The sequence below is a fragment of the Crocodylus siamensis genome, chromosome 12 (assembly GCF_052110815.1).
Source record: "Crocodylus siamensis isolate JL-2025a chromosome 12, ASM5211081v1, whole genome shotgun sequence".
Taxonomy (NCBI): Eukaryota; Metazoa; Chordata; order Crocodylia; family Crocodylidae; genus Crocodylus; species Crocodylus siamensis.
The window spans coordinates 6,863,295-6,887,421 of NC_143406.1; the positions used below are offsets into that span (position 1 = coordinate 6,863,295).

General features: G+C 48.7%; 1 protein-coding gene across 1 annotated transcript in view; it reads left to right on the forward strand.

Moving 5' to 3' along the window:
- The window catches only part of MXRA8 (matrix remodeling associated 8), a 40,061-nt gene extending 16,155 nt beyond the window's left edge, over nucleotides 1-23,906 (forward strand). The window contains exons 6-10 of the mRNA XM_090024163.1: nucleotides 8,665-8,823; nucleotides 9,429-9,459; nucleotides 10,851-10,927; nucleotides 12,528-12,605; nucleotides 15,389-23,906. Coding sequence (XP_089880289.1) covers nucleotides 8,665-8,823; nucleotides 9,429-9,459; nucleotides 10,851-10,927; nucleotides 12,528-12,605; nucleotides 15,389-15,414 — 371 coding nt within the window. The 3' untranslated portion in view covers nucleotides 15,415-23,906. The remainder of the gene's footprint in view (nucleotides 1-8,664; nucleotides 8,824-9,428; nucleotides 9,460-10,850; nucleotides 10,928-12,527; nucleotides 12,606-15,388) is intronic.
- Nucleotides 23,907-24,127: the final 221 nt, after the last annotated feature.

Consider the following 24,127-nt stretch of genomic DNA (forward strand, 5'->3'; position numbering starts at 1 on the left):
CCTGGGCAGGCCAGAGACAGGGAGGGGTATGACCAATGCACATCTCTGCCCTCATAATTTAGCATCTCTGCAAAAGGCCCGTAAGTGTCCCCTAATGTATCCCTTAGGGCTTCCTCAGACTGAACCAGGGGCTGCAGGCCCTTGCAGGTGAGGCTCAAACTATCACTCTTCTATCAATGCCTGGCTTCAGAGAAGAACCCTCCCTATGTCCTGATGTTGGTGGGTGGCAAACATTGCTGCTTGAGGAAGACACTTCTGCACAGAGCAGAGACTACAGCAAACCCTGGGGAGCTGTGGTATGCCTGCTTCAGCACATTTACCATTTTTGCACTTCCATGTGTTTGTCTGGAGCAAGTCACCATGTGACAGCTTTCCCAGCCCCCAAACCAACCCTCTCATCACTGGTAATCCTCCCTCTTTCTCCCCCCCAGCAATACAACCTCAGAGTTTAATAACATTTGAGCCTTCTGGGTATAGTTCCTTATTAACAGTGTAAAATATTCATCACGGTTGAATATTTATTGGCTGCTTAATACTGAATTTAAACATGCTTCATCCATTTTTAAACAGGTCTAGTCTGCATTAGCAATAGGCTTTCCCCAGTTGCCAAGGCTTGAGCCTTTCCACAGGGACACAGGCCAGTGTCCAGAAAATGCAGGCATATCAACTAGAGATGGCTGGGGGGACACAGCTTACAGAGAGGCTGGGCATTCATACATCAGTCTCTCTGTCTGTGCCCTTTAAGCTGCCATCTCTTGGCACAGGGAGCCACATCCAGCTGATATCAGTCTGAGGGACTGTCCAACAAGAAGTAAGGTGTGTTCCTGTAGTTACTTGCACTAGTCTGGTACTGAACAGGGTCTGCCTGGGCAAGTGTTTGAGAAACCTTGAGAGTGGATAAAACCTGTTTCATGTGGAAGGACTCTCTCACTAGTCCTGCATCTTGCATCAGGGATCCAACATGGCCCTAGCAGCAAGCTCATCACCAGTGCCTTGGCCAGCTGTGTTCATTACATTGCACTGGTTGATGGCTTGGCTGTCCTGATGGTAATTCCAGTACGTGTAATTGCTGACTGACTCTGGGTAATCACATTATGCTTCCTTTTGCTGTCCTGTGGTCACACCAAATGCATCTTCTGCTCCGGTTCCTCCGAGCTCTTGCTTTAGCGTTGCTGCATGCCGTCCAGTGGCTGCTGGTCTCACCCCAGCACTAGAGGCTGGTAAAGTAGTATCTGCAGAGTTTGCATTTCAGTGTAAGTCTGTTATGTACTTCGGGCTGAAAGGTGCTACATGTACGCAAGGTAGTATCGATAGCATTGGTAAGAAACCCCACTTTTGGGTTTGTGATGGGCAAGAAGCATGAATGAATGAATGATTCCAAGGGGAGACAGACAGAGGCCCTAATTCAGACTGGAGCAACAAACTGTCTTTCTGCCCAGTGTTAAATGGATTTTCATTTCACTTCAGCAAATAGGATCACCAGAGCTTTTTCTTAGGACACTTGTAGGTGTTGTTACTGTGCATGGCACTGAATACAAAAGAGCTGCTCTTCTTCCCTTGTTTTGAATGATGTCAGGTGGCTGCAGCCAGATGGAGGGATGGGCTCATAGGTCTTATAGTGCACTTCAGTCATGCGAGCGGCAATGATGTCTAAGCTTTGGAGCTGGGGATCAGGATACCTGGGCTCTGTTACTGGCCATGCCACAGCGACTTGCTTTGTCACTTGAAACAGATCACTCGGGTCACCCTTGCAGCCCTTGCTCTTGTGGGACAGGGGTGATTTCCCTGGGCCGGTGTGGAATGAAGGCAATATTTCCTTGCCTTGCAGAAGCAATGTGATCTTTCGCTGGCTAATACTCCTGAAGCACTTTGACATCTCAGGTAAAGGGTGTGCAGCATGACCCAGAGAAATAGCAGACAAGGGCTCAGGTGAAGGAGGCATCTAGCTTTTTGAAGACATTGGTCCTGACTCATTCATTGGGCTGTTCTGGTCAGTGCCAGAAAGAGCAGATTGAACCCACTCCATTCCCAGTGACTGCGGCAGAAGGAGAATCGGGCCTAAGATTGTGCCGTTCCTCCTCTCCATTATAAGAGCATGTAAATGCAGGTTCTTAGTGCAGCGCCCTTGCTTAGCATCTCTCTGAGGAGGCTCCCTGATGGCTTCTTTGTGTACAGGCCCTGATCCAAAGACCACTGCCTACGGTAGGGTTTGTCCTGGGCTGGGGTGAGCGGGAGCTGTGTGAGAAGGGCTTGGGCCCCCTGGGAGGGAGTGCTTATCCGGCCTGACAGCGCTGCACTGAGTCTCTGCTGAGTCCATGGGAATTTGAAGGAAGCTGAAACGTTTCATGTGCCTGGTCCAAGCCCTTTCCAGCTAAGCAGCTTGCCGGAGCTGCTCCTGCTTCCAGAGCAGAGGGAAAGGCCATCGCCAAAGCCCTGCTCTGTGATGGGCCAGAGGAATAAAAGAGACCCAAAATAAGCCTAAACGTTAGGAGATAACAAACCCAGAGCAGTAATCTTTCTCATTGAACAGCTCTGGTCCCAGGCATTGCTCCAAGGCCTGGAGCCATTTCCAGGCAGCAAACTTCATCTTCCTATTAAATATAAACTTGGGCTCTCTTCTGCTCTGGGTCACACTTGTGTAAGTCTGGAGCAAGCCTATTAATTTCAGTGGTGTAACACTGGATTTACATTGATGTAACTGAGCGAAGAATCAGGGTCTTTTATCTCTGTTGCTCATTGCAGAATAGTTCACAGATTCATGCTCATTCCCCTTCTGGCATTTGGAAATATCAGGCCAGATCCTCAACTGCTGCACTTTGGTGTAGCAGTGTTGACTTCAGAACCTAAACTTGCAGATAGTTACCATGATAAGTTGCCGAACTTTAATCACATTAGGTGCCTCCAAGTGGAAACGCTGGAATGGGTAAATCTATATGTGTACTTCAGTATCGCAGAGTAGGGGGTCAAAGTTTGCATGCAGTAAAAGCATCTGGATCCCATGTTTCTACACATCAGTTCCATACTAAAATAATTGGCTCAGTTGGGATCACCAGACGATTCCCTTATGGCACACATCTTGGCTTGGGATTTGCCAAGTGATGGCTCTCATCTTTTAATCTGAACCTAAACATTTATCCCATTTCCAGGAGAGAGAGGAATTCAGCTATCAGCTAAAATCAGTTCTCTGTTAACCCTCACTTTGAGGTAAGTAGGCTAGAAAAGTGCAGTCGGCAGCAGCCAGCTTCACTGATTTGAAGGCTGGAAGGGACCTTTCTGATTATCCATTCTGACTGCTGTGGAATTTGCCCAGTAAGAATATTCTGCCTTTGGAGAGAGCAAAACCTCCGGTTTCAGTTTTCCCTGTGGGTATATGTGGGATGTTGAACTACATGTAACAAGCTGTTTTCATTGAAATTGTAAAAGCTGCCTTGAAATTCTTCTGTTCCCATCAGGGTTTGCGTAAGTTTTCTGTTGAAGAATGTAATTTTGGGGCAGGATACTGCGTTGTTTAAACAAATCAACAGCAAAGGAAGGAAAAGGATCCTTCTTTCTCCCTCCTGTTACTTCTCTACTGCTGAGGGACAAGAAATGCTGAGTTTTGTTTCTGGGAGTACACTCAAATGCATCCTTTTATCAGCATAAACTCAGCACATGGTAAATCAGTGCTGAGAGCTCCCCATAGCAGCCCCGAGAAATGAGCACAAAAGCTAACAGCCATCGTGAGACTCTTTTGTCCAGAGTGGTGCTCTGAACTTCAGCAAGGAGAGCCACATCCATTGGGCAAAATGGCTATGAGATGGTAGCAGCTGAAACAGAGTAGAAAGGTTAATTCTGGGGTGGGGGAACAGCTAAAGCAGATTATTCGGTAGACATCAGATACTTCATTTTGGATACGGATGCTAGGTTACATTCATGGCTGGCCCCAAGTCCTTTAACTTGGGTTTATGAAACTCCCAGTGGACATCAGCGGTGTGTCATATGCTGTACATGTGTTAAGGATCCATCGACAGGGATCGGACGGCAGGGTTTGGAGCCTCGTGTGTCGCCATCAGTTAGTCTGACTTGTGAGAGCACCAGCTTAGCGACTCTTTCCCTGCTGGCTACGTTGGCATTGGCTTGTTTGGATGAACTGTGCAGAATGTTTTGGGGAGCTTGGGAATGACGAACTGGATTGTATATTGCAGCAAGTTTGGGTCTTGCTCCTAGCAGAAAGTTGTATCACCAAAGCTTACACCTAGGTGCAAAACTAAGCAACAGAAGAAAATGTACTAGAAACTAGATAGAGACGTGTTCCTGGCTCTGTCACTGGGCTTCCAAGTGACCTTGGCCAGCCTCAGTTTCCCTGCTGAAAAATGCTTTGAGTCTGTTGAAGAAAAGTGCTGCATAACCTATGGGAATTAGTATAGCCTCATAATATAAACCACAGGAAGCCCAAAGCCCTTTCAGAGAGGCTCCATCACTCGCTAGGTGGTTGCAATTCCTGGAGTTGACAACAACTGAAGCCCTCCCCTGTCCAGTGGGCGACAGCATGGGAAGGCAAGGGCAGCCGCATTTACAAAGGCTGGCACCTGGCTCCAACATCTGCCCACACGGTTGCTGCCTCTGCACAGCAGCTACGGCAGCCTTTAATAATCCCAAGATTTGTTACAGCCCAACTGCTGTTTAGCATGTTTACAGCTCTTCAAGCAAGTGTTTTATTTTTGGCCTGACTGTGGTGACAAAAGCTACTCAGTCCATCCCCGGCAGTGCCAGCCAGCAGCTGCCAGCGCAGCATCGAGCAACAGCAGTAAAAGAGGGAAGGGCAAGCCGATCCGACCAGACAGCACTTGCTGAGCCTCTTGCTTTTCCAGTCTTGCTGCTGGCATCAGCAAGGCCCAGGTTTGGCTTGCAGCTTTTTGGCCCCATCTACCACAATATGTTTCTTCTCTTTCCTTTTTTTACAAACAAAACAAACTCCCGTGTCCCATAGCCAAGAGCCGCCTGCATCTCAGCAGTGCCTCTCATGCCAGGCTTGCTAGGGCTTCACAGTATTCAAGTAACATTCTTTGCAGTTATAGAGAAAATTAGCCATCCCCCCCACCTTGAACTGTGGAAACTGAGACGCACAACAGCTTAAAGATGATATTTGTCTTAGATGATTTGAAAGGTCCTTTCTCCGCGTGTCTCCTCTCCCAGGAATGAAAAGAATGGAAGACCCGTCCCCCGTGTCTAAAGTTGTCACGAGAGTGAATTCCTTGTTGAGGACCAGAGCTGACCTTGTCTGCAGCTGGAGGGTATCTGTTGCTCTGGTCCGACCCACTGAAACGAGAGGCCCGTCTTAGGAAGTTTGGAGCTGAATCTCTCCTGGGAGGTTCAGGTGCATGCAGGTCCAGGATATACAATTTTAGGCCCACATCTAACCACATTTCTTTCACAAAGTTTAATGAAGACTAACAAGTGCTTGTGAGTCTGTCCAATTTGCCCTGCTTAGATCATGGGTTCCCAGAATCCCAAACTTTTTATGCTGCGGACCGGCAAACTGTGGACCAGAAGTGACCAGCATACTGCAGGCAGGCAGCCAACCCTTTTTTATACTCAGTATAAAATAATTATACTTTTATACTTGGTATAAAAAAAAAAAAAGGCTGCCGGTCCTCAGTATGCCAGTCACTTCTGGACTTCTAGTCAGCAGCCAACCCTTCTCTGGGGAGAAGGGTTGGGAACCCCTGCTCTAGGTACCAAAACGTTTTGCCACTTTCAGCAACACATTAGTCACAATTTATTTCCCAGATCGTAATGATTTTTGCCTTGTGACAAGAAGATGAAAATGAAGGCTGAATCTGACCTTGGGCAGGCTGGTCTGGCAGGAGGAGATGGGGAGCTTCATCCCTTCCGCAACCTGTAGAGCATCATGAGAGGAAAACAGCTAACATCCGAGGAAAGGACCTTGAGGTCCCCTGCAACCCACTGATCCCATTAGTCTAACTCGCCAGCCTGTGTACCGCAGCCGCGGCAGGACACAGCCTGCGGGCTAGGGCTATGTCTGGCTGCCAGTCGCACTTACCACCATCATTAGGAGCACCACCCAAACACCCTGCATTGATGCTCAGGGAAGCAGAGTAGTGCTCGACCTGGCCCCACCTCACCAAGTTCTTCCTTCTTAGTAGGAGTTTCTCACCAAGCAAACACCAGAGAAGTTCCTCTTACCTATTCCCTGCCTCCCCCAAGATCTAACCCAAAGACAACTATAAGGTTACCTGATTCCTCACTGCCTTAATTTTCCATTTTACTCTGGTTTAGTGCATCTCAGTCCCCAGAAGCCCTGGATCTCTCGAGTGTTTAATTAAAGTTTGGCTGATTGACTCAGTGGGCTATTTAAATTAGGCCTGCTGTAATTGGGGTTCTGGACAGAGCCAGGCACAGTCCGCGCTCTCGGTGGTTCGTTAATTGTAGGGGATATGGAGTTTCTGGACCTTGACTGTGTTTGCAATGGAGCTGAATAGTTCAGAGCATTCCCAAACGGCCTGAAAAGCAAAACCAGCTGTTGGAGTTATGATGAACTCACTGGCGAGGCTCCGCAGTGACATTTTTGTTGCAGGCGATCATCTCGGCCCATCAGGGACACTGGGGGCAGCACTCCACTTAAGGCAGAACGACTGAGAAGGCATCAGGGCAATCAACCTGTGCTGGCAAAGCTGGGGCAGCTTGGGTCAGATCCCGGGGGGTTGTGCATTAAGTAAAACAAATTGGGGTGGGGGGGGCTTCAGCATCATCCTGGGAACCATTTAGTCTGGGCCACACAGTTGCTGCCCGATCTGGCACAGCCCCTGCTTCGGACAGATGCAGGCCGCAAGCGTCAGCAGAAGGATGGAGTTTCTTCCTGGGCAGGGGGAAGTGTGCATGGCTCCCGGGAGCTCATTTGTCTGTGCCTTTAGCTCCTGTTCTCACACACACGCAAGCAGACTTACCGAGGAAACTCTGAGCCATGTTCTGCTCTCACTCATGCTATCTATGCCAAGCTAGGCAGCCCACGTACCCTCCTCAACAGGGGTGGGGGGCAGCAGTGACCAGAATTTGATCCTGAGCTAATTATCAAGCATGCAGACAGGGAGCTTGCCATGCAGCGGCAGTAGCCTCCAAGGTAAATCCAGGATTCCTGGCTCCTAAGTCCCTGTGTCAGCCCTTAACAAACTCAGCCTGGATAGACTAAAAGGCACAGTCACTGTATGGAGGTTTCTCCCTTCCTTTTCCCTGCTCCTCTTGCACTGTCTGGGGAGGTGACTCCAGAGAGGCCTGTAAATTAGGTTGCCTGCCTGGTGATGTGTGGGCTCCCCCGTCTCCACGAGAAAGTCTCCCTTTGAGCTCTGCTTGCAAGGGAAGTTTCCCCCTCCCCAGCTCGCTGGGCATGGGGGCTTTGCTGTCTCTCCCCTGGCACAGGGAGGACCTGGCGGGATCTATTGTGCCCCTTACTCTTGCAAGCAGACTTGGCTCTGAGTTTTTATGTCTGTTTTCGAAAGCATGGCCCCATAGCTCCAGGCTGACAAAGGCTTAATTTTTGAAAGCATGGCCCCATAGCTCCTTCCACATACAGAGGCTTAATTTTTTTTTTCCCCTTCTCTGCATGGAGAAAGAGAAATCTGACCTGGGAAACTGCTATGCCCAGCACCGGGACAGACTCCTGGCTTGGTCTTCTATTTAATATGTATTTTATTTCCCTTAAAAGAAAATTCATTCTTTGGCATCAGACATTTCTTCCACTCCATAAGTTATGCCACTTGGCAGGACTGGGCTGCTCATACTCGCGCTGTCTGGAGCTAGAGCGGTGCCGTGCGTGTGTCTGCAGGGAGCGGGAGGGGTAGCTGCGGCCTCACCCAGCAACACCTGGTTGCCTTGCCAGGCCCCGTGCTGGGCTCCCCTCGTGCGCTCGGTCGGAGCAGCGCGCCAAACGCAGGAGTCAGCAGCACAAGCTGCAGCCTGCTTCCCTGTGCAATCCCAGGAATTTTAAACACATGGAGATGTTGAGAGGGTTGTTGAAACGTGGTGTGGCAGAGAGGGATGAAGGTCTCGCAGTGCGTGTGTTGGTGTGGATCTCACAGGGTTGGGGGCCAGCTCCAACCTCTGGCTGACCTGGTTATCTCTCGGTAACTCAGCTCCTCCCTGCCAAATGGGGAGAACGATCCTCGCATTTGTGAACTGCCCAAAGAGGTGAGATGGGGGTATGTACAGCTCCTAGCAGAGTGAGGCCTGATCTCAGTCGGTGCCTCCCAGCGTTGCCGAACAGAGAAGTATTAATTGCTGTCCCACTGGGCTTTGAGGCTGAGTCCTGGGTTTTAGTTTGTCCCTTTGTACCAAGGGGGCAAGCCACCAAAATGTCAGCTCTGGAAGCAGATCTCAAATGAGAGGGTGTTGAAATAGGGGCTGCCTTTGTCTGAAGGCACCCAAGAATACATGAGGATCACCTGCCCCTTCCTCCCTGAAATGCAGCTACTTCAGTGGTAGCCACTCTGCACCCCTCAGGATCTACCAGAGGGTGTGAAGAATAACTCCTCTCATTGAATACACTCTTAGCTCCTTAAAAAATGGCCTTTGAACAGGGTGTCAGACAGGACCTGTCAGTACTTTGCTTTGCTCCATGTGATGCCTGCTGTTGCCTTAGTCTATCCTGCTTTCTCTCTCCAATCCTAGACCCCAACATCATCAAGAGCCATAATGTGATAAATGTTATCATCCCCGAGAGCCGGGCACACTTCATCCAGCAGCTGGGCTACATCCTGGCCACACTATTCCTCTTCATCATCCTCCTCATCATTGTTGTCTTCATCACCCGTAAGCGCCGGCGGAGAGGTGAGCATGGCACCGGCAAGGAGTGGCGAGAGCTGCAGGAGTGTTTCCACGGTCAGGGTCCCAGCAAGCAAACCCACCCTGGTGCTGAGCCTAGTGCTGGGGGCAACAAGGTCTTGTGTGGTACCTGGCTCTGAGAGACTCTTCATTGACTTGGCTATAAAAACCATCAGGGTCTGATTCCACTTTTTGCTCATCCCGATGTAAAGCTCCCGGGCAGCCAGCTGGCACTTGAGAGCAGGGAGTACCAGGGATGTGGTGTAGACATGTTTAGGACTAATCAAAGTGTTAGTAGCATCCACAGCCTTGCATGGACTAAATACCAGAGATGAGTAAGGGTCTTGAAGACTAGTCATTACTCATCCTGGGAGCCCTAGAGATGAGGGGGAAGTTGGATGGTGCGCGGGAGTGATGAGGCTGGGATGTGTTCAGGAAGGGAATGTGATTGGGATGGGATAGATGTGGGTCTCTTGGGAGCACTGTGATTAGGAGTGCTGCATAAGGGCTAGATGTCATTGTTTTTCTTCATCCCCACCAGCGCCAGGAGTGGATGAGAATGGGTGGATTGCATAAAATTGCTCATTGTGTGCATTTCTTCCCCCCTCTAGGCTACGAGTACAATGTGAAGAAACACGGAGAGTAAGTTGGGATCTGCTTTAAGGGACTAAAATACTGAATGGGGTGAAAGGTTGCATCTTAAAGAACGTGGTCCCAGCATCAGCTGCTGTGCAGTGGGGGTACTTCTACTCACTTTGGAAGAGCTTGGCATCACTAGAGGATGTGACTGTGATGTGCGCAGCCACATAATAAGCATATCATTTGATAGGACTGCTACTACCTCCTAGTTGACTTGCCTGCAATGTCCCATAATTGTTACTGTTACTGTGTACTTGGGGCTGCGTGCACAGAAAATAATGGTGCATCCTGGCAAGTAGCTTTGATCTTTCCAAAGCATAAAAGGAGGTGTTGAAGCAGGCTTGGCAACTGGATTTCTTCTGCCCTAACACACTAGGGCCTGATCCACCAGGGAATAATGCTTCATTAGCAATGAAGTAGAGGCAAAACTGTTTACATCTGCTGCAAGTACTCCCCTGGTTATCCTAGAATCAGGCCTGACTCCATGCCCCAGAGCTAGCCTTGGGTTTTCTTCGTATTTTGACCCATTTCCATGGCTTATGATTATCTATTTGTCCTCTGTAAAGGAAAACAGACATTTAGATGATATGGGATGGGAGAAGCTGGTGGCTCATCCATTGGTCTCAGAGAAGGAAATGATGACTTCAGCAGGAGGGTGCACACTTTCATCAAGAACCCATTACCTTGTGTCTTGTCCTCTCCTTGGAAGATGTTATAGAATTTAACAGGAATATTATTCTCAATTATTAACTGCATTAGAATAGCACTGTGAGGTCCCATTTGAATGCCATGGCTGATCATGCTGGGTGATGTACATACACATGGAGAGAAACAGTGCCTGCTGTAAAGATCTTGCAGCCTAAATAGACAATACAGACAAAGGAAGAGGGGAAATGGAGGCACTAAGTGGTAAAGTGACTTGCAGAAGGTCATGCAACAAGCCTGTGGCAAGGACAGGATTGGTATGGGAGCTTCCTGACCACTGGAACATGTCATCTCCCACCTGTCCTGCAGCAGCCACAACATTTTGAGATGAACTCTATAATATTATAGTATCAACAAGTTTTAAGCAGCATTTCCATTAAATTTCTTAGGACTTTTCCATGTGGGTCACATCTAAAGTTAAGATGATGACAGAACTATTAAAACAGTCATTTTTAAAAGGTGAAATTACAAAGACTGATTGAACCACAGATCTCCCATTACCTTCAGTATGGGTAGTACAGCTAAAATCCTCTGCAGTCACCAGAGAATTGTAAATGGCTGGAAGATGGGAATTAGAGGTGATGGGAGAGGGATGATGGGAAGAGAAAAACGACCTGCAAACATGAACAGAGCCCATGGCACCAGACATAGAAAGTATGTGACAATTTCTTTCTTGCTCACTTTATCAGGAAAGATGTGAATCTCAAAGAATTTATGGCTGACACAACGGACCTGACCCGATACAAGGGTGAAGACATAAGGCTGGGTAAGTGTTGGGTCAGGAAGCATCTCAAGCAACACCTTTCAACCCGTGAGCCAAAACTCATCACAACTGAGCTTTCCCCAGGGGTTGGGCACCAGCTTCTTCTTCACTTCAGTGAGGGTTGAACTTCCAAAATCTTCTGGCAGCTTTGGGAATCTCAACCCACAAGCTTGGGTGAGGGTAGGGGCTCGAGATGATGGGGATTTTAAGTGTTTTATGGTTTTTGGTGGAAACCAGGTGAAGCTCTGTGGTTTCACTCTTGGGTTTGGAAGTATGATGGTCCTACTTTATTGGGTCTCCCACCCAAGAATCTCAAAGCATTTTGATGTCACGGGAAATATCACCCCCATGTCAGAGACTGGCAAAAAGCCATATAAACCAACCGAGTAGCTTCTCCAAGGGTACACTGAGAAGGACATCCCATCCTGGTTCAGCAGTTCCCAGCTCTGTCTACAACACCTCCGCACCTGTCCCAGGGGACTGTGTGAGGAGCTGTTGACTGGGAGGAAGGAGAGCCATGAGCTAGTTCCAATCCCTGCCTCCAGTCTTCCACACTAGGAAATTTTACTCAGCCGCTTGTGATGAAATCTTGCGCACCATCGTGCTGATCCTGGGGCGCTTATTTGGAAGTGGAGGAAGAGGACACAGGGTGTATCCTATGAGGAGGGAGTGGGAGGGTCGTAGATGGGGAAAGATTCAGAATCTCTGCAGTGGAGCTCAAGGTCACTCAAAAGATGCTGAAATGAAGGGAAGCAAGTAAGACCCAGTGGTAGTTTACAAAAGGGTGATTGTGTGGTTGCATGTGTATGCCCTGGGGCTCTTAACAGACCTGGAGGTGGATGCTTGAAATTGTAGCCCTGTTTTGATCCTTTGGGTGATTAATCAGGTGGCCTGCTCACCTTTCACATTCAGGGAGGGTTGGTTCTCAGCTGACATTCCTAAGGACACAAAGAGATCAAGTGCACCCCTGGTGTGATTCTCTGGATGCCAGTTAACTCACTAACACCTTTCGGGAAGAACAATCTAAAGAGGGAGAGATGGGGCCTGTAAGATCACCAACTGCCCAGCCTTACAGCCTGAACTAGAGAGATCCTGCTGCAAGACCCCAAAACAAAAGGGTGCACGAAATGCAGTAGCAAAGAACTGAGGTGCTCCGAAGAATAGGCTCTGGGCTGAATTCCTTGCAGCAGGCAGGGTCTGGGATGGGAGTTCAGATCTGGGATAAGTCACCCTGGGCAGCTTCCAGTGACGGTGACAGCATTTTCCTGCGGGCACATCTTATGAAACTTCCCCTGTGAACAAAATACCTTAAATATCTCTGTCAGGGAAGGCCTCCACTTGGTTTGTCCAGAGCCTTCTGCTGCAGACAGAGGCATCTGGGGCAATTATTAAAGGCAGGAAACCAAAGTACTTGTAATTGAGCTGGGGTATCTGATTTCTCCTTGCCCAGCAGCTGAGTAACTTCCTGGTACGACAGGTCCAGAGAGGCAGGCAGGATGCTCTTCAGGGCAGAAATCATGCTATGGTCCCCCCTGCAGAGCTTAGTTTTCTCCCATTTCCTTGGTGGAAGCCAGGATCTGACTTGCACTCCTTCCTCGTGCAGATTACAAAAATAACATACTGAAGGAGAAGGCCGAGCAAGCCAGGACCCTCCCAGCAAAGAACATCGACTTAGACAAAGGTAATAATGACCTGTAGGCTGGATGGTCTTGGTGGGAGGGAGGGAGAGGGGAGCATCACACCATAATGCCAGCAGACCAAGCCACAGCTGGAGAAAGAATGTCTAAACATCCTGACATAGGGCAGCAGGAATGAGGAGCTGGTTCTGCTTGGTTTCTTTCATCAGAAAGCCACAAGCTAGAAGTGGTGATTAGGCTCCTTAAAAGCTTTTGGCAGCACATGAGTAGAATTTTCTTTTCTGGAGGGGACTATGTAATGGAGATGGAAATCCTCTCTCTTGTGTCCTTTCCCCCAACACACAGTGGCTCGGAGATGAATGCTTCTCTGAGCACAGATGCCCCAGCAGAAATATGCCCCCATAGCGGTGAGGAATGAATCACTTCTTGCACAAGGGGATAGTTTCATTTATGGTCGTCATCTGCATCATCCAAAGAAAGCAAACAACCCCCTGTGAGCATGACTCTCCTGACATGTAGGTCAATATAAATCCAGAGTGACTTTGTGGAGTTACGCAGATGAAAAACTGGCACTAAGTGAGAAGGGAAACAGGCCCTGTCTCTCCTGTAATTTGGTGTTTGAACCTTATCTGTGCCATGGAGATGGGATTCAGATGGTGATAGCCTAGGGCAGGGGTCAGCAACCCCCGGCACGTGTGCCGAGCACGGCACTTGAGGCCATTTTGCTCAGCACACCACCACCAGCCTGGGCTCTAGGCAGCTGCTGTCAGCCGTGAAGCACGGGTTGCTCCCAGCAGGCGGCTGGGAAGCTGCAAGCCCTGCTGCAAGCAGACCGGGCTCCGTAGTTGGCAGCAGCTACCCCGAGCCTGGGCCAGTTGCAGCCAGGAGGCTGCAAACATCTGCTCTGGGCTCTGGCATTAGCTCCATACCCGGGAGTGCACGGGTGCCTTGGAGCGGATGGTCTGGGAGGGGCCTGAGGCAGTGCAACCCCGGCCTCTTCCCCACTGCTGGTACAGAGCTGATGACTGGGCTCCGGAGCCCAGCGCAGCTGTTTGTACCCAGCCTGGGGCATCTGCAGCAGGCAGTGGGCACTGCAAACAGCTGCACTGGGCTCCACAGCCCTAGCATCAGCTCCATGCTGGTGGAGACTACACGTGCACCTCAGACGGCGGGGGGGCTGTGCTTCCTCAGGCCCTATCCCCACTGTCCACTCTGAGGAGTGCGTGCACCTGCCGGTATGGAGCGGAGGCCGGAGCCCGGAGCAGCTCTTTGTAGGCTCCCGGCTGCAGCCGACCCAGGCCCTGGTAGCTGCTGCCAACCACGGAGCCCGGGCTGCTTGCAGCAGGGCTTGCAGCTGAGCCCGCCTGACTCCCACCTGCTCTGAGCTCAGCCCTGACCCAGCAGGATGAGGCTGGCACTGCCCCTTGCCAGGAGTACTGCTCCTTTTGCGGGCTTAGCTGTGCAGGGTGGGTGGGTGGTTGGGCTGATGGGCAGGCTCTGGGCTGGGACCCCGGCCTGAAGGCTGGCTCCCCAGGGAAGCACGGGGGCTCTGGCGGGACCAGGGCACTGTTGGGTCGGACTTTGTCCAGTGGCCCAGGAGCCTGGCTCCATGCGCCCACGCAGCTGGTTCTGTGCATTTGTCTGCCTCTGTCTGGTCCTGTGTGTCTGTGTGCGCACGCGTGTTTCTGGTTCCAGATGTGTGTGTGTGCACGTGTCTGTTCTGGGTGTCTTCTGGTTCTCTGTGTGGTTGTGCGTGTGTCTGGTTCTCTCTCTGCTCTCCTTTTTCTTTTTCTTTCTCTCTCTCCTCTTTCTCTTATTTGTCTCTTTTTTTTCTCTCTCATTCCAACATGCTCAACAAAAAAGGAATACACAACAACAAAGGCAACATTTATGATTATTAAATATACTAATATGCAGCGTGTCCTGCCATATGCCACCTCCCCATTTTGTTTTTCTGGCAAGCCGGCACTCTGGCATCTTCCAAGGAGAGACATTACAGTTTTTTCAGCACTCCAGCCAAAAAACATTGCTTACCCCTGGCCTAGGAGATCACACAGGTTGCCTTTGCTCTGGGTGGAGCCACCAGGCTAGATCTGCCTGGATTCTGCAGGGACCAGCCAGGACTATGTCTCGCTCCAGTCACACCAGCATAACAATTGATTGTATCAGTATCACCAAGATAAGAAGTCACTGGGTGTTCCCAAGGAAATAAAGGCTACCTTGCGTCCCATATAGCAAGAGGCTCTGTACATTATCTGGAACAATGGGCTATCTGTCTGAGGATAGGCTTTTCCTACAGGGTTGACCTGCATCCATTTCACCTGGAATCGGATCATGTCGCTGACCTGAGCTAGTAAGACTGTGAGGGAGAAGCCAGCTCAAAAGGGGCTGGATGAAAGGCTCTCCATTCACTCCTCGGTCTGGACAAGGCTCTGAGCTTTTTTCACAAAGAGCTGAAGCCTGGCTCACTGCATGTAGACATTTTATACGTCTCCATCACTGGAGGGTTCATTACTGTGTGTTTGCCCTCATCAGGTTATCACGATAGGGAGAAACCATGTTATTTCCTTTTGAAGATCTGATATGCAGCTTTAGGAGACAGGCCTCTATGTTCTGGGCTTAATCCTCGGCCACCTTTTCAGCTGAGGCTCCTTCTCCTAAACCCACAAATACACCCCAGAAACAGCTGGGCCTTATAACAGATGTTTACAGAGCGGGGGGGGGTATGTAGCAGCTGTGTACATCTGCATTATGTGTCACAGTGGGCTTATTTGACGGATATTAAACCCCTGTGCAGACAGTAACCTCCATGCCTCTTTGCTCACAGATTTCCGGAAGGAATACTGTAAATGAAGATACCCCAGAGCTGCTGGCTGGACCAGAAGCTGCAATCAAAAATAAAGAACTAGACAAGAGATGCATTTTCTTATTACAACCTCCTTCCAGTTACCGTTGGGCTTTTATATAGGCTTTTCCCTGTTGGGCACAGAGTCATTTGCAGATGCTTGCAGAAAGAGTTAGGCCATGTTTTGTAGGTGATTGTAGGGTGGATTTGGGTGGCTTTTTTTTTTTTCTCTTTTCTTTTCCTACCTTCTTCCTGATTTCTTTGTTCCTTTGCATCAATGGCTTTACGAGCTGAATCAGCAGACGTGTAGCAGCTTTCAATAAATCCAACCTGCACCACGGCCCCGAGCCATCGTTGTATCAGGTACTTTTCCATGCAGTGTGTTTCACAGCAAATAACCGAGGACCTGATTGTGGCCTCCCTTACTCTCTGCTCTCCCTTACGCTGGCGTAAACCAGGAGAAACAACAAAGACACTCAACACTATACAAGGGAGGGGGAGTACGCACAGCTGAGTCAGCCTGGCATCGCTAACAGGAGTTAAATGAGTACTCTCCTCATTTTGCAAACAGGGAAACTAAGGCACAAGGCTCAGCCAATTCCCAGGGTCTTCAAGGGGACAAGTGGCAGTGCTGGGATTTTCTCCTGGACATTCCTGTGCTTAACCCCCTACTTATCCCACTACACTCACTCTCCCACCCTTTTATTTTACTGCAGACTAAATCCAGCCCTGGTATGAGCAGATATGGCTTCTTTTGAAATCAGTGGGGTTGGAGATCCTTGAAGTCAGCATGAGTCAGAGCGAAACCAGAAAGCTTGTCGTGTACTAGGCCAGTCCTCTGGGATCTGCAGTGTAGTTCTCTGTTTGGGGAATGAAAGCAGTGAAGTGCTCGTGGTCTGAGCTTTGGCTCAACCCAGTGTTTTGGCTGCTGTTGTGGCTGATGCTGGCTGTCATGGATGTGTTTGTGCACCTCGGTTTTGCTGTGTAGGCCCCTGGAGTGAGCTCAGTGCAGTAGGTCTCACCTCTGCAGGATGGATCAGGGAGGAGAAATACCAACTCCAGGCCAAGGCATGACCTCTGGGTGTAAGAGGGGCAGCAATGGAGGCTGAATTAAGCTTAATATGAACAATTGAGGCCAAACTTGGACTCTCTGGGTGGGATTTGCAAAAGCACCAGTGTGACTGAGAAGCCTGGTGTCTGGTGACAGTCCGTGCAACTTATGCTGGAAAGTTACTTAGACTTCTGCAACTTCAACCTGCTGAATTGTTATCAAGCTGTTGCTCCAGTGGGGGCTTTTCTTACTTTTCTGCAAGACTGGGCAGTCCTGTAGGTGGGGGATCAGATTCTGAAGGGCTCCAGGGCATAGGGAGCCACTTTCCCAAGTGGGCTACAGCACATTTCTTTGTGCTGGTTACCAGGAATGGGGAGAGTTGAGGGAGCTGAAGTGGACTTTGGCTCCACATTCAGAAGCAGATGCCTGAGCCAGCAGAGGATATGGGCAGAGAAACCCTTTTCAAATAAACAGCTTGTTGGGTTGGGATTTCAGGTTTCAAGCTGGGTCTTGTTGCATGGTGGAGATCACTTGACAGCTGCTGTCCTGGGTGTGTTTCATAGAAATCACAGAGGAAGGAACCTCAGGAGATCATCTAGTCCGACTTTTGGCAGAAGTTTCCCAGGGAACTCATGCCACAGGATTGGTACAGAATGGGCTAAGTAGGTTCACACTGAGTGGGTCTGGTGCTTGGTTTGTCTTCATGTGCTGTGGTGTACCCAGGTATTGCCAACGGCAAAGATCCCTGAGGAAGCCTTGGCTGAGATAGGAAGTGATAAATGGAGAGCTATTGATTTCAAGCAATCAGCTTAGAACCCTGGAGTTACTAAAAAAGCCTGTGAGTTGGAAAATTTAAAAATGCAAACAGGTATTTGGAAGTCAAGTGCTCAGTGTTAAAACCCAAGCGAGTGAGGGCAGGGAAGTCAGCGAATGTTAGAGGCGGCTGCCTCAATTCTGCCCTTGCTTCACATCCATCCGTGTGCCCATCCCTCTGCGTTGCAAAGACATTCTCACCTCGGCAGCTGTGCTTCTCTGCCCCTTAGCAGTGCGTGCACCGTGACACTTGTCACGTGAAACAGGCTTCCCCTGTTGCAGGTATGAGGAGGTAACCTGCCCTGACCCTACTGGCTTATCACAGGGGCAGGGGAGCTGAGTAGTGTACCGGGAGCCTTGGGGCCTGTCTGAGTTGCATGCTGTGTATGTAGTCACTAGCACTGGGAGCTTGAATGGGGTAGAGCTGGGATATCTACCCCAGGGTATTTACCCCAGCACTCTTTCCTGCCCAGGACAGGAGGTCGGACTTAATGATCTACTGAGGTCCCTTCTGACCCAAGCATCTAAGAGTCTAGCAGATTGTGGACAGGGAATTGTGCAAAGGGTTGTGTGGGGCAGTCATGAAGAGTGGTAATGTGGCTTCTGGCCTCTGCTTCATGGCTGGGGTTGTGGTTAATAGGCGGTGTGTTGCGTTTTCCCTGGGAAGTTGCAGTATGAGGTTCTGAAGCCTGTGGCTGGCGGTTATGTGGGAGTAGGGGTCACGGGCTATGCACTTGGTCTTGCAGAAGGACAATTGGAGCGTGAGTCATGATACGGTATTGCCTCACCACGATGTGGTATTGCCTTGCTGTCATAGCTCTTGCCTCTCTAGAACCAGCCTGGCTGCAGATTCGGGGTGCGGGAGCATGGCCTGCAGGGGCTGCCAGGTCACTGGGAAAACCAGAAAAAAGCTGAGGTAGGACAAGGATGAAGTCCTGCCCCATGCAAAACCATGCACTGTGAGAGGCCAGCCTGGCTCGGTAGCACACCTTAACTGCGGGCTGATCTAAAGCCACCTGCAGATGTCTGTGGTAAAGCTCCTAGACTTTAATAGGAGTGTCATCAGGCCCAAGAGCCCCCCTCCCCATTTACCTCCACCCCCAAATGACTTCGCTTTCTATTGCTGAGCTGCTGTTTAGCAGCAACTCAAGCAGTCCCCAATCGCACACCCAGAGCATTGACCCCGTGGCTGTGTGGCAGTCCCTGTTCAGTGCCAGGGGAGCATTGATATCGAAGCAAGGATGGAGAAGTTTTTCAGGCCTAAATAAGGGTGGAAAGGAAAATGGCCAGCTCAAAGTGTTTGCACCTCTCTTTGCTGGTGGCAGTCTCATTACAGCAGAATAATTTCCCCAGGGAAATAAATGCAGCATCTTAGTTGAAGCATTAACTGAATGGCAGAAGTGGGGAGGGGATGCACCTTGATGTGATGTAGCAGGGCAGTGTCTAACCTTCCAGTCAGTCATCCTGGCCCCCTGTGCAGAGCCCATCCTGGCCTCATAGAAGGACCTGTGATGACTGCCCTTATTTTCACACGAACTCTGCTCCTGCAGCCTGCTCCGTGTGTGCAGACCCCGGGGCCTGTGGGGACAGAGCCTCTGGTTCCCCTGGGAAAGCAGCCAGCCATTATCAGCTTGCCTTTGGCTGAGCTTGATTGGAAACCCAAGCCACATCCTCACAGGTGCAGGAGGAAGCACTGGTTTTTCAATCACAATGGCAGAGTCTCAGGCAATCACAGCTAATGTCTTTCTCCCTCTCTTCCATGTGTGTGTGAGTCAAAGGCTGGGACTTTTACTTGCCAATCCAAATTGCTTAATGCAGCTTGTACAGACCCATGTGTGAGCAGGGGTGACTTCCTCTTAAACTCCAGAGGAGCTTAAATATTTCATTTGACTTCTGGGCTGCAAAACAGCTTAAGGAGAAAGAAATGAATCTGTGCTCTGATACGGGGACTAGAAAAGACATTGTGGGCTCCCCACCTTTCCTCTGAGCGCCAATCTGAATTTGAGCAAAAAAGACGTTGTGTGTGTAACCCCAGGCAGGTCAGCATGGGGTGCCAGGTTCATATTATGCCCCAGGAGAAACCAGAGGGGCATGGATTCAGAAGAGGCATCGGTGCCTGTTTGCCCTGACACTCAGGATCACGTCTGCAAAAGCATCTGTACAGTTTGCAGAATTTTGCTTTCTGTGTCTCAGCTGCGTCTCCCCGTGTGCAGGTGCCCAAAGCAAAGGGCATTTTTCAGCCCTCCTAGTGTCTGGGGGGGAGGCAAACAATGAAGTCTTTCAGCCTGGACAGAGTTGGTTGAGAAAGCTTGTACAAAAACATGGCCACACGGAGTTTTGCTCTGCAGTTTGAGAGATCAGGCTGAGCCCATTTCAAAATGCATTCCTCCAGTCCATTTAAAGACAAAGAAAATGAAAGGAAGGGCCAGATTGGAAGTCTAGGGAGACAGCATAGAAGTAGTGGTTTTGTCACAAGGGATCAAACCATTGCCTGGGACTCAAGCTCAGGCATTAGTGGGCACCTGATGCGTCTGAGGAAGGAATAAACCCTCAGTGACTTGTGCAGGGCTGCACAGGGAGGGACGTTTCTCCTCTCTGCCTGGACTGCCATGTGGGGATCTGTTGGTCCTAGGAGCTTTCCTGAGATGTGCTGCTCCCAACTAGTTTCTCCCTTGCCCGGTAGCGAAAGAAGCATTGGGTCTGAACGGCACTGTGGCCAGCTGGACCTGTTCCTGTGATGTTTGATCCACCAGCATCTCGGGGCAGAAGCGGTACGTGGTCTTGAACATAGCACACGGTTGAACTGAATAACGCTAAAAAGGTTCCCCAGTGCTGGCAGAGCAGAAGACCTTCATAATGAGCCTCTCCTCAAGGCCGTCTCCCTACGGTGGAGGAGACTGAAAGGGGAGCATTAAAATCCAGCATGTCTGTTGACTGAAAGGTAGCTTTATTTGTATTCAGTGAGAAAGCTGGGCCCATGGGGCCATGTATTGCTGTCCTGCTACAAGAGCACACATCAGGTGTGGCTTTTACTGAGTCAAAGGCCAGAGAGAAAGAGACCCAGGTGGGACAGCCTGTTTAATGTCGCCAAAGTGCTATTAAAAATAGCCATATCTACACCCCATAGGCAGTGGGGGCGGGGGTCATTCTTGTGCTGGTTTCAGCAGCAGGAGTCACGCGAGGGCATTCTCCTCTTGGGCACCAGTGAGGAACTCATTAGCTGCTTTAGCTCCTTTGCATATTCACTTTTGTCTGTCAGTGGCCCGATGAAGTGTATGCATTGGCTCTTGCACATGAAACACTCTGCAGAAAGGCAGTAGCTGGAAATGGAAGAGAGCAATTTAAGTTATTGTGACTTTTCAAGGGCAGGAGAGTGGTTCTCTGACACAGGACTCATCACATCCTAAGTTCATCACATCCTAAGTTGTGACTAAGACACTGGACCGGGTGTCAGGAGAGCTAAGTTGTGTTCCTAGCTTTGCTGCAGACTCCAGGTCTGACCTCAGACCCTGTAGTTGTCTCTGCATCCCAGGATAACAATTCACTGATCCTTAAATGCGTGTTGCAGGCATGAACGAATGCAAAGTGCTGGCAGGACTATACTAAATAGATGCTGAATTGAAGCTTTAGTGGACCTGTTTCCCCCTTGATTCAGAGACCCTTGATAAGCTTTGCACTCCTACAATTCCCTTGGCATCCTGAGAAATGCATGTCTCATTGAGTTCGTTATAATAATAACCCTAATATTTTTATACTGAATGCTTCCCAGTTCTCCAGTCATCTGGTGGCAGAGAAATGGAAGTCCCTGCTAGGGTAATTAGAATTTTTATGGACTGTAAGCTTTTGTTTCCAAACAAAGAAGCAGTTTACAGCAGCGACCTTAAAGAAGGGTCATGGTAAATGCCAGCTGGTCCCAGATTGACTCCATTTTTTGGAAGCAAGAATTTTCCAGAGGGCTTCATGCAAAAAACAGGACTTGTATTTTTGATTCCTGGAATCCGTGTTTTCTGCTGTTTGCAGTTTTGCATTCGGAGCAGGGAAAGCACAATCTTTCCCCCATGATTTATGATCTCCACCTGGATAAGAAAGCTGCCATAAAGGGTATTTTAGTTCACAAATATTCATGCTGATTGAGTCCTTTTGCCCTTGTTACTCCCAAGTGCATTTTCTCCTATGAAATGTGTTCATAAATGACTGATTGTTATTGTTAACGGTTCTATAGGCTATGGGACCTATAATGACTTCTCTTTCTTTATTTCTAGCACTGCATAGTCATTTGGCACCAGAGAAAGAGAGAACAAATCCTGGGATTAGCCTAATGAAGATGACATTGTCATGATCTTAATTGGACATAAAAAGCAGGGAGTCTCTTCTATAGGAAGGAGAGTGAATACAGATAAAAGAATAAGGCACCTGGTGAGATCAGTGATTTGGAAAGGGGGGGAAAGAGACTAGAAAAGCTCTTGTGGGAGGGGAGATTAACTTTTGCACGAGCTGGTGAGATCTTAATTGAAGAGTTGCCAAATTTAACATGAATAGGCGCTTCCAAGAAGGAGTAATCTGAAGCAGCTGAGCAGTCCTTCTACAGGTGCTAAAACAACAGGGTTTGGATTCATTTATAACTTAACATTTTTCACCAGGAATTACATAGTTGACTCTTGTGGCTGAGATGTGCTGCCTGGTGTAACTGTAGATTAGGATGTTTCTATTAATGGTGCTGCTCCGGTGATGAGTCCCATGTCAGAGATCTGTTCTCATCTAGACCCTAACAGGTGGGATGATAAAACTCCTCCGTAATGTAGGTCTTGCCCAGGTGGCTTTCAGCAGGTAGGAGGCTACCAGTGAAATGTGGATCGTCTTCCCACAAAGGCAGGCAGTGTTCGTTCCTCAGTTCTCTTAGTATGTGTTAGTATTCAGACGGGTGGAGGCAACGTGCTGCTAGAACATGGAGGAACCTGAAGCTAGTTTCTCAGCTGGCATAAAGGAGCAAAGCTGCCTGTATTTCAGTGCCGATCTGTGCCAGCTGAATATATGGCCCACAGTGTTTTTGTGCACGGAAATGAGGTGCTGCATCTGCACTGTTCATTACTTCGGGGAGAGGAAAAATTCCATGCTTGGCTTATGCAGACATGGTTCTTTGGGTAAATCCAATATCTTTTATTAGATCAACTCAATTTGTGAGCTGGTCTAATAAAAGATATCGGATGTACCCAAAGAACCTTGTCTGCCTATGTCCTTAGACCAACACAGCTACAACCGACACTCCTGAAATGTGTGGCATATAAAAGCCTACGCAAGAGCTATGTTTGACTAAACCTGAAAGATTTGAGCTAACTCCCACTGAAGCCTTTCTATTTACTTCAATGTGAGTTTGGTAAGCCCTAAGTTAACGACATTGCTCGTTATAGTATCAGGTGTGGAGCTGCAATCCAAAGCAAGGTGAATCGGTGCTAGAGATCTGAAACCAAAGTAATTTATAAACTGCCTTCCCTTTAAAAAGAATAATTAGAGTTTGTCTGATGTATTTCCCTCTAGAGAAATGCAACACTAGAGATATTCTGTAAGGGGGAAAAAAAATATGGTCAGCATGAGAAAAGCGATGTGTTTATTTTGAATTTCTTCATGCTCTTTGATTGTTTTGAGATCTAATTTACAATGTTTAGGGGGTTTTATTAAAAAAAAATAAAGAAGAGAAGCCTGATCATATGAGAGAAACTGCAAGTTAGGGAAGTGTCTTTTAAGATTTTAATCTAAAACACAAAAGGCATTAGAAGTGACAAGCCCAAGGCTTGGTTTATGAGATAAGCTGAATAATTAAGCATTAGACAAATTACCTGTAGACATGGAGGAGTCTCTATCACACCAGCTCTCTACATCAAGACTGGATATTTTCTTTTAAAGCAGTGCTCTCACTCAGACAAGAGTGAGAGGCAGCATTGTCTGGCATGGGTTGTGTAGGAAAATCGACATCCGAGGATGGTCTCTTCTGCCTTTGGAGTCTGTGACTTTTCCACTAGGCATCTCCCCCGTCCTTGGGGTCATATAGTGCAGTGTTCAGCTTCTTGTGGAGTTGGTTTTGCACATATTTTTTATTATTTTTTTTATTCTTCATAGGAAACCATCGTCGTTTAAGTCAAACATGGTTTAATCAACCAGAAAAACCTGTTACTGTAATAAGCCTAGAGCAATAAGCACGATAGTAAATGCCTCCAAAACTATGTATGGGGCCACATTTTTCTCTTAGTTACTCCTGTGACTCCTTATAGTGACACTACTCAACAGTGGGTGAAAGCCTTTCACCCATGACATCTCAAAGTTTTTCAAGCACACGTGTGAGTAGGATGTTCTTCCCTTTTTGATGGGGCAGGTGAGTCGTGCAGCGCTGTGCTGACTTGCCCAAAGGACAAAGCAAATCAGTGGCATATCGGGTGAAAATCCAGATTTTTGGCTTCTCAGTGTGACTGCTAAGCACATCACCCCTCCAGACTGAGAAGAGAATTTGGTCTACAAAGCTGGCTTTACTTTTTGTTGTAATATAATTCATTTCCATACTATCATTGTTGCTTAATTGTCCTCATTTATCAACCCACTGTGTACCTCTCCTTACATTTAAGAAATAAAGGAGACTGTAAGTGACTTGCCAGTGCAGTTTGATTGTATTCCTTGCTCTTTGAGATGCCATATCGGGAGCTGTCTAGCAGCAGCATCGTGCTCCTAATACTCAGGCAGCACCTTTCATCTCAGTGTCCCAAAACTACTCAGTAGGCTCTGGCCCTGATCCTTCAAGTTGTGGGTGGGGGTGAGACTCCCATCAGCTTTGGCAATTTTTCCATATGGGAATTAAGTCTTTAAATTTG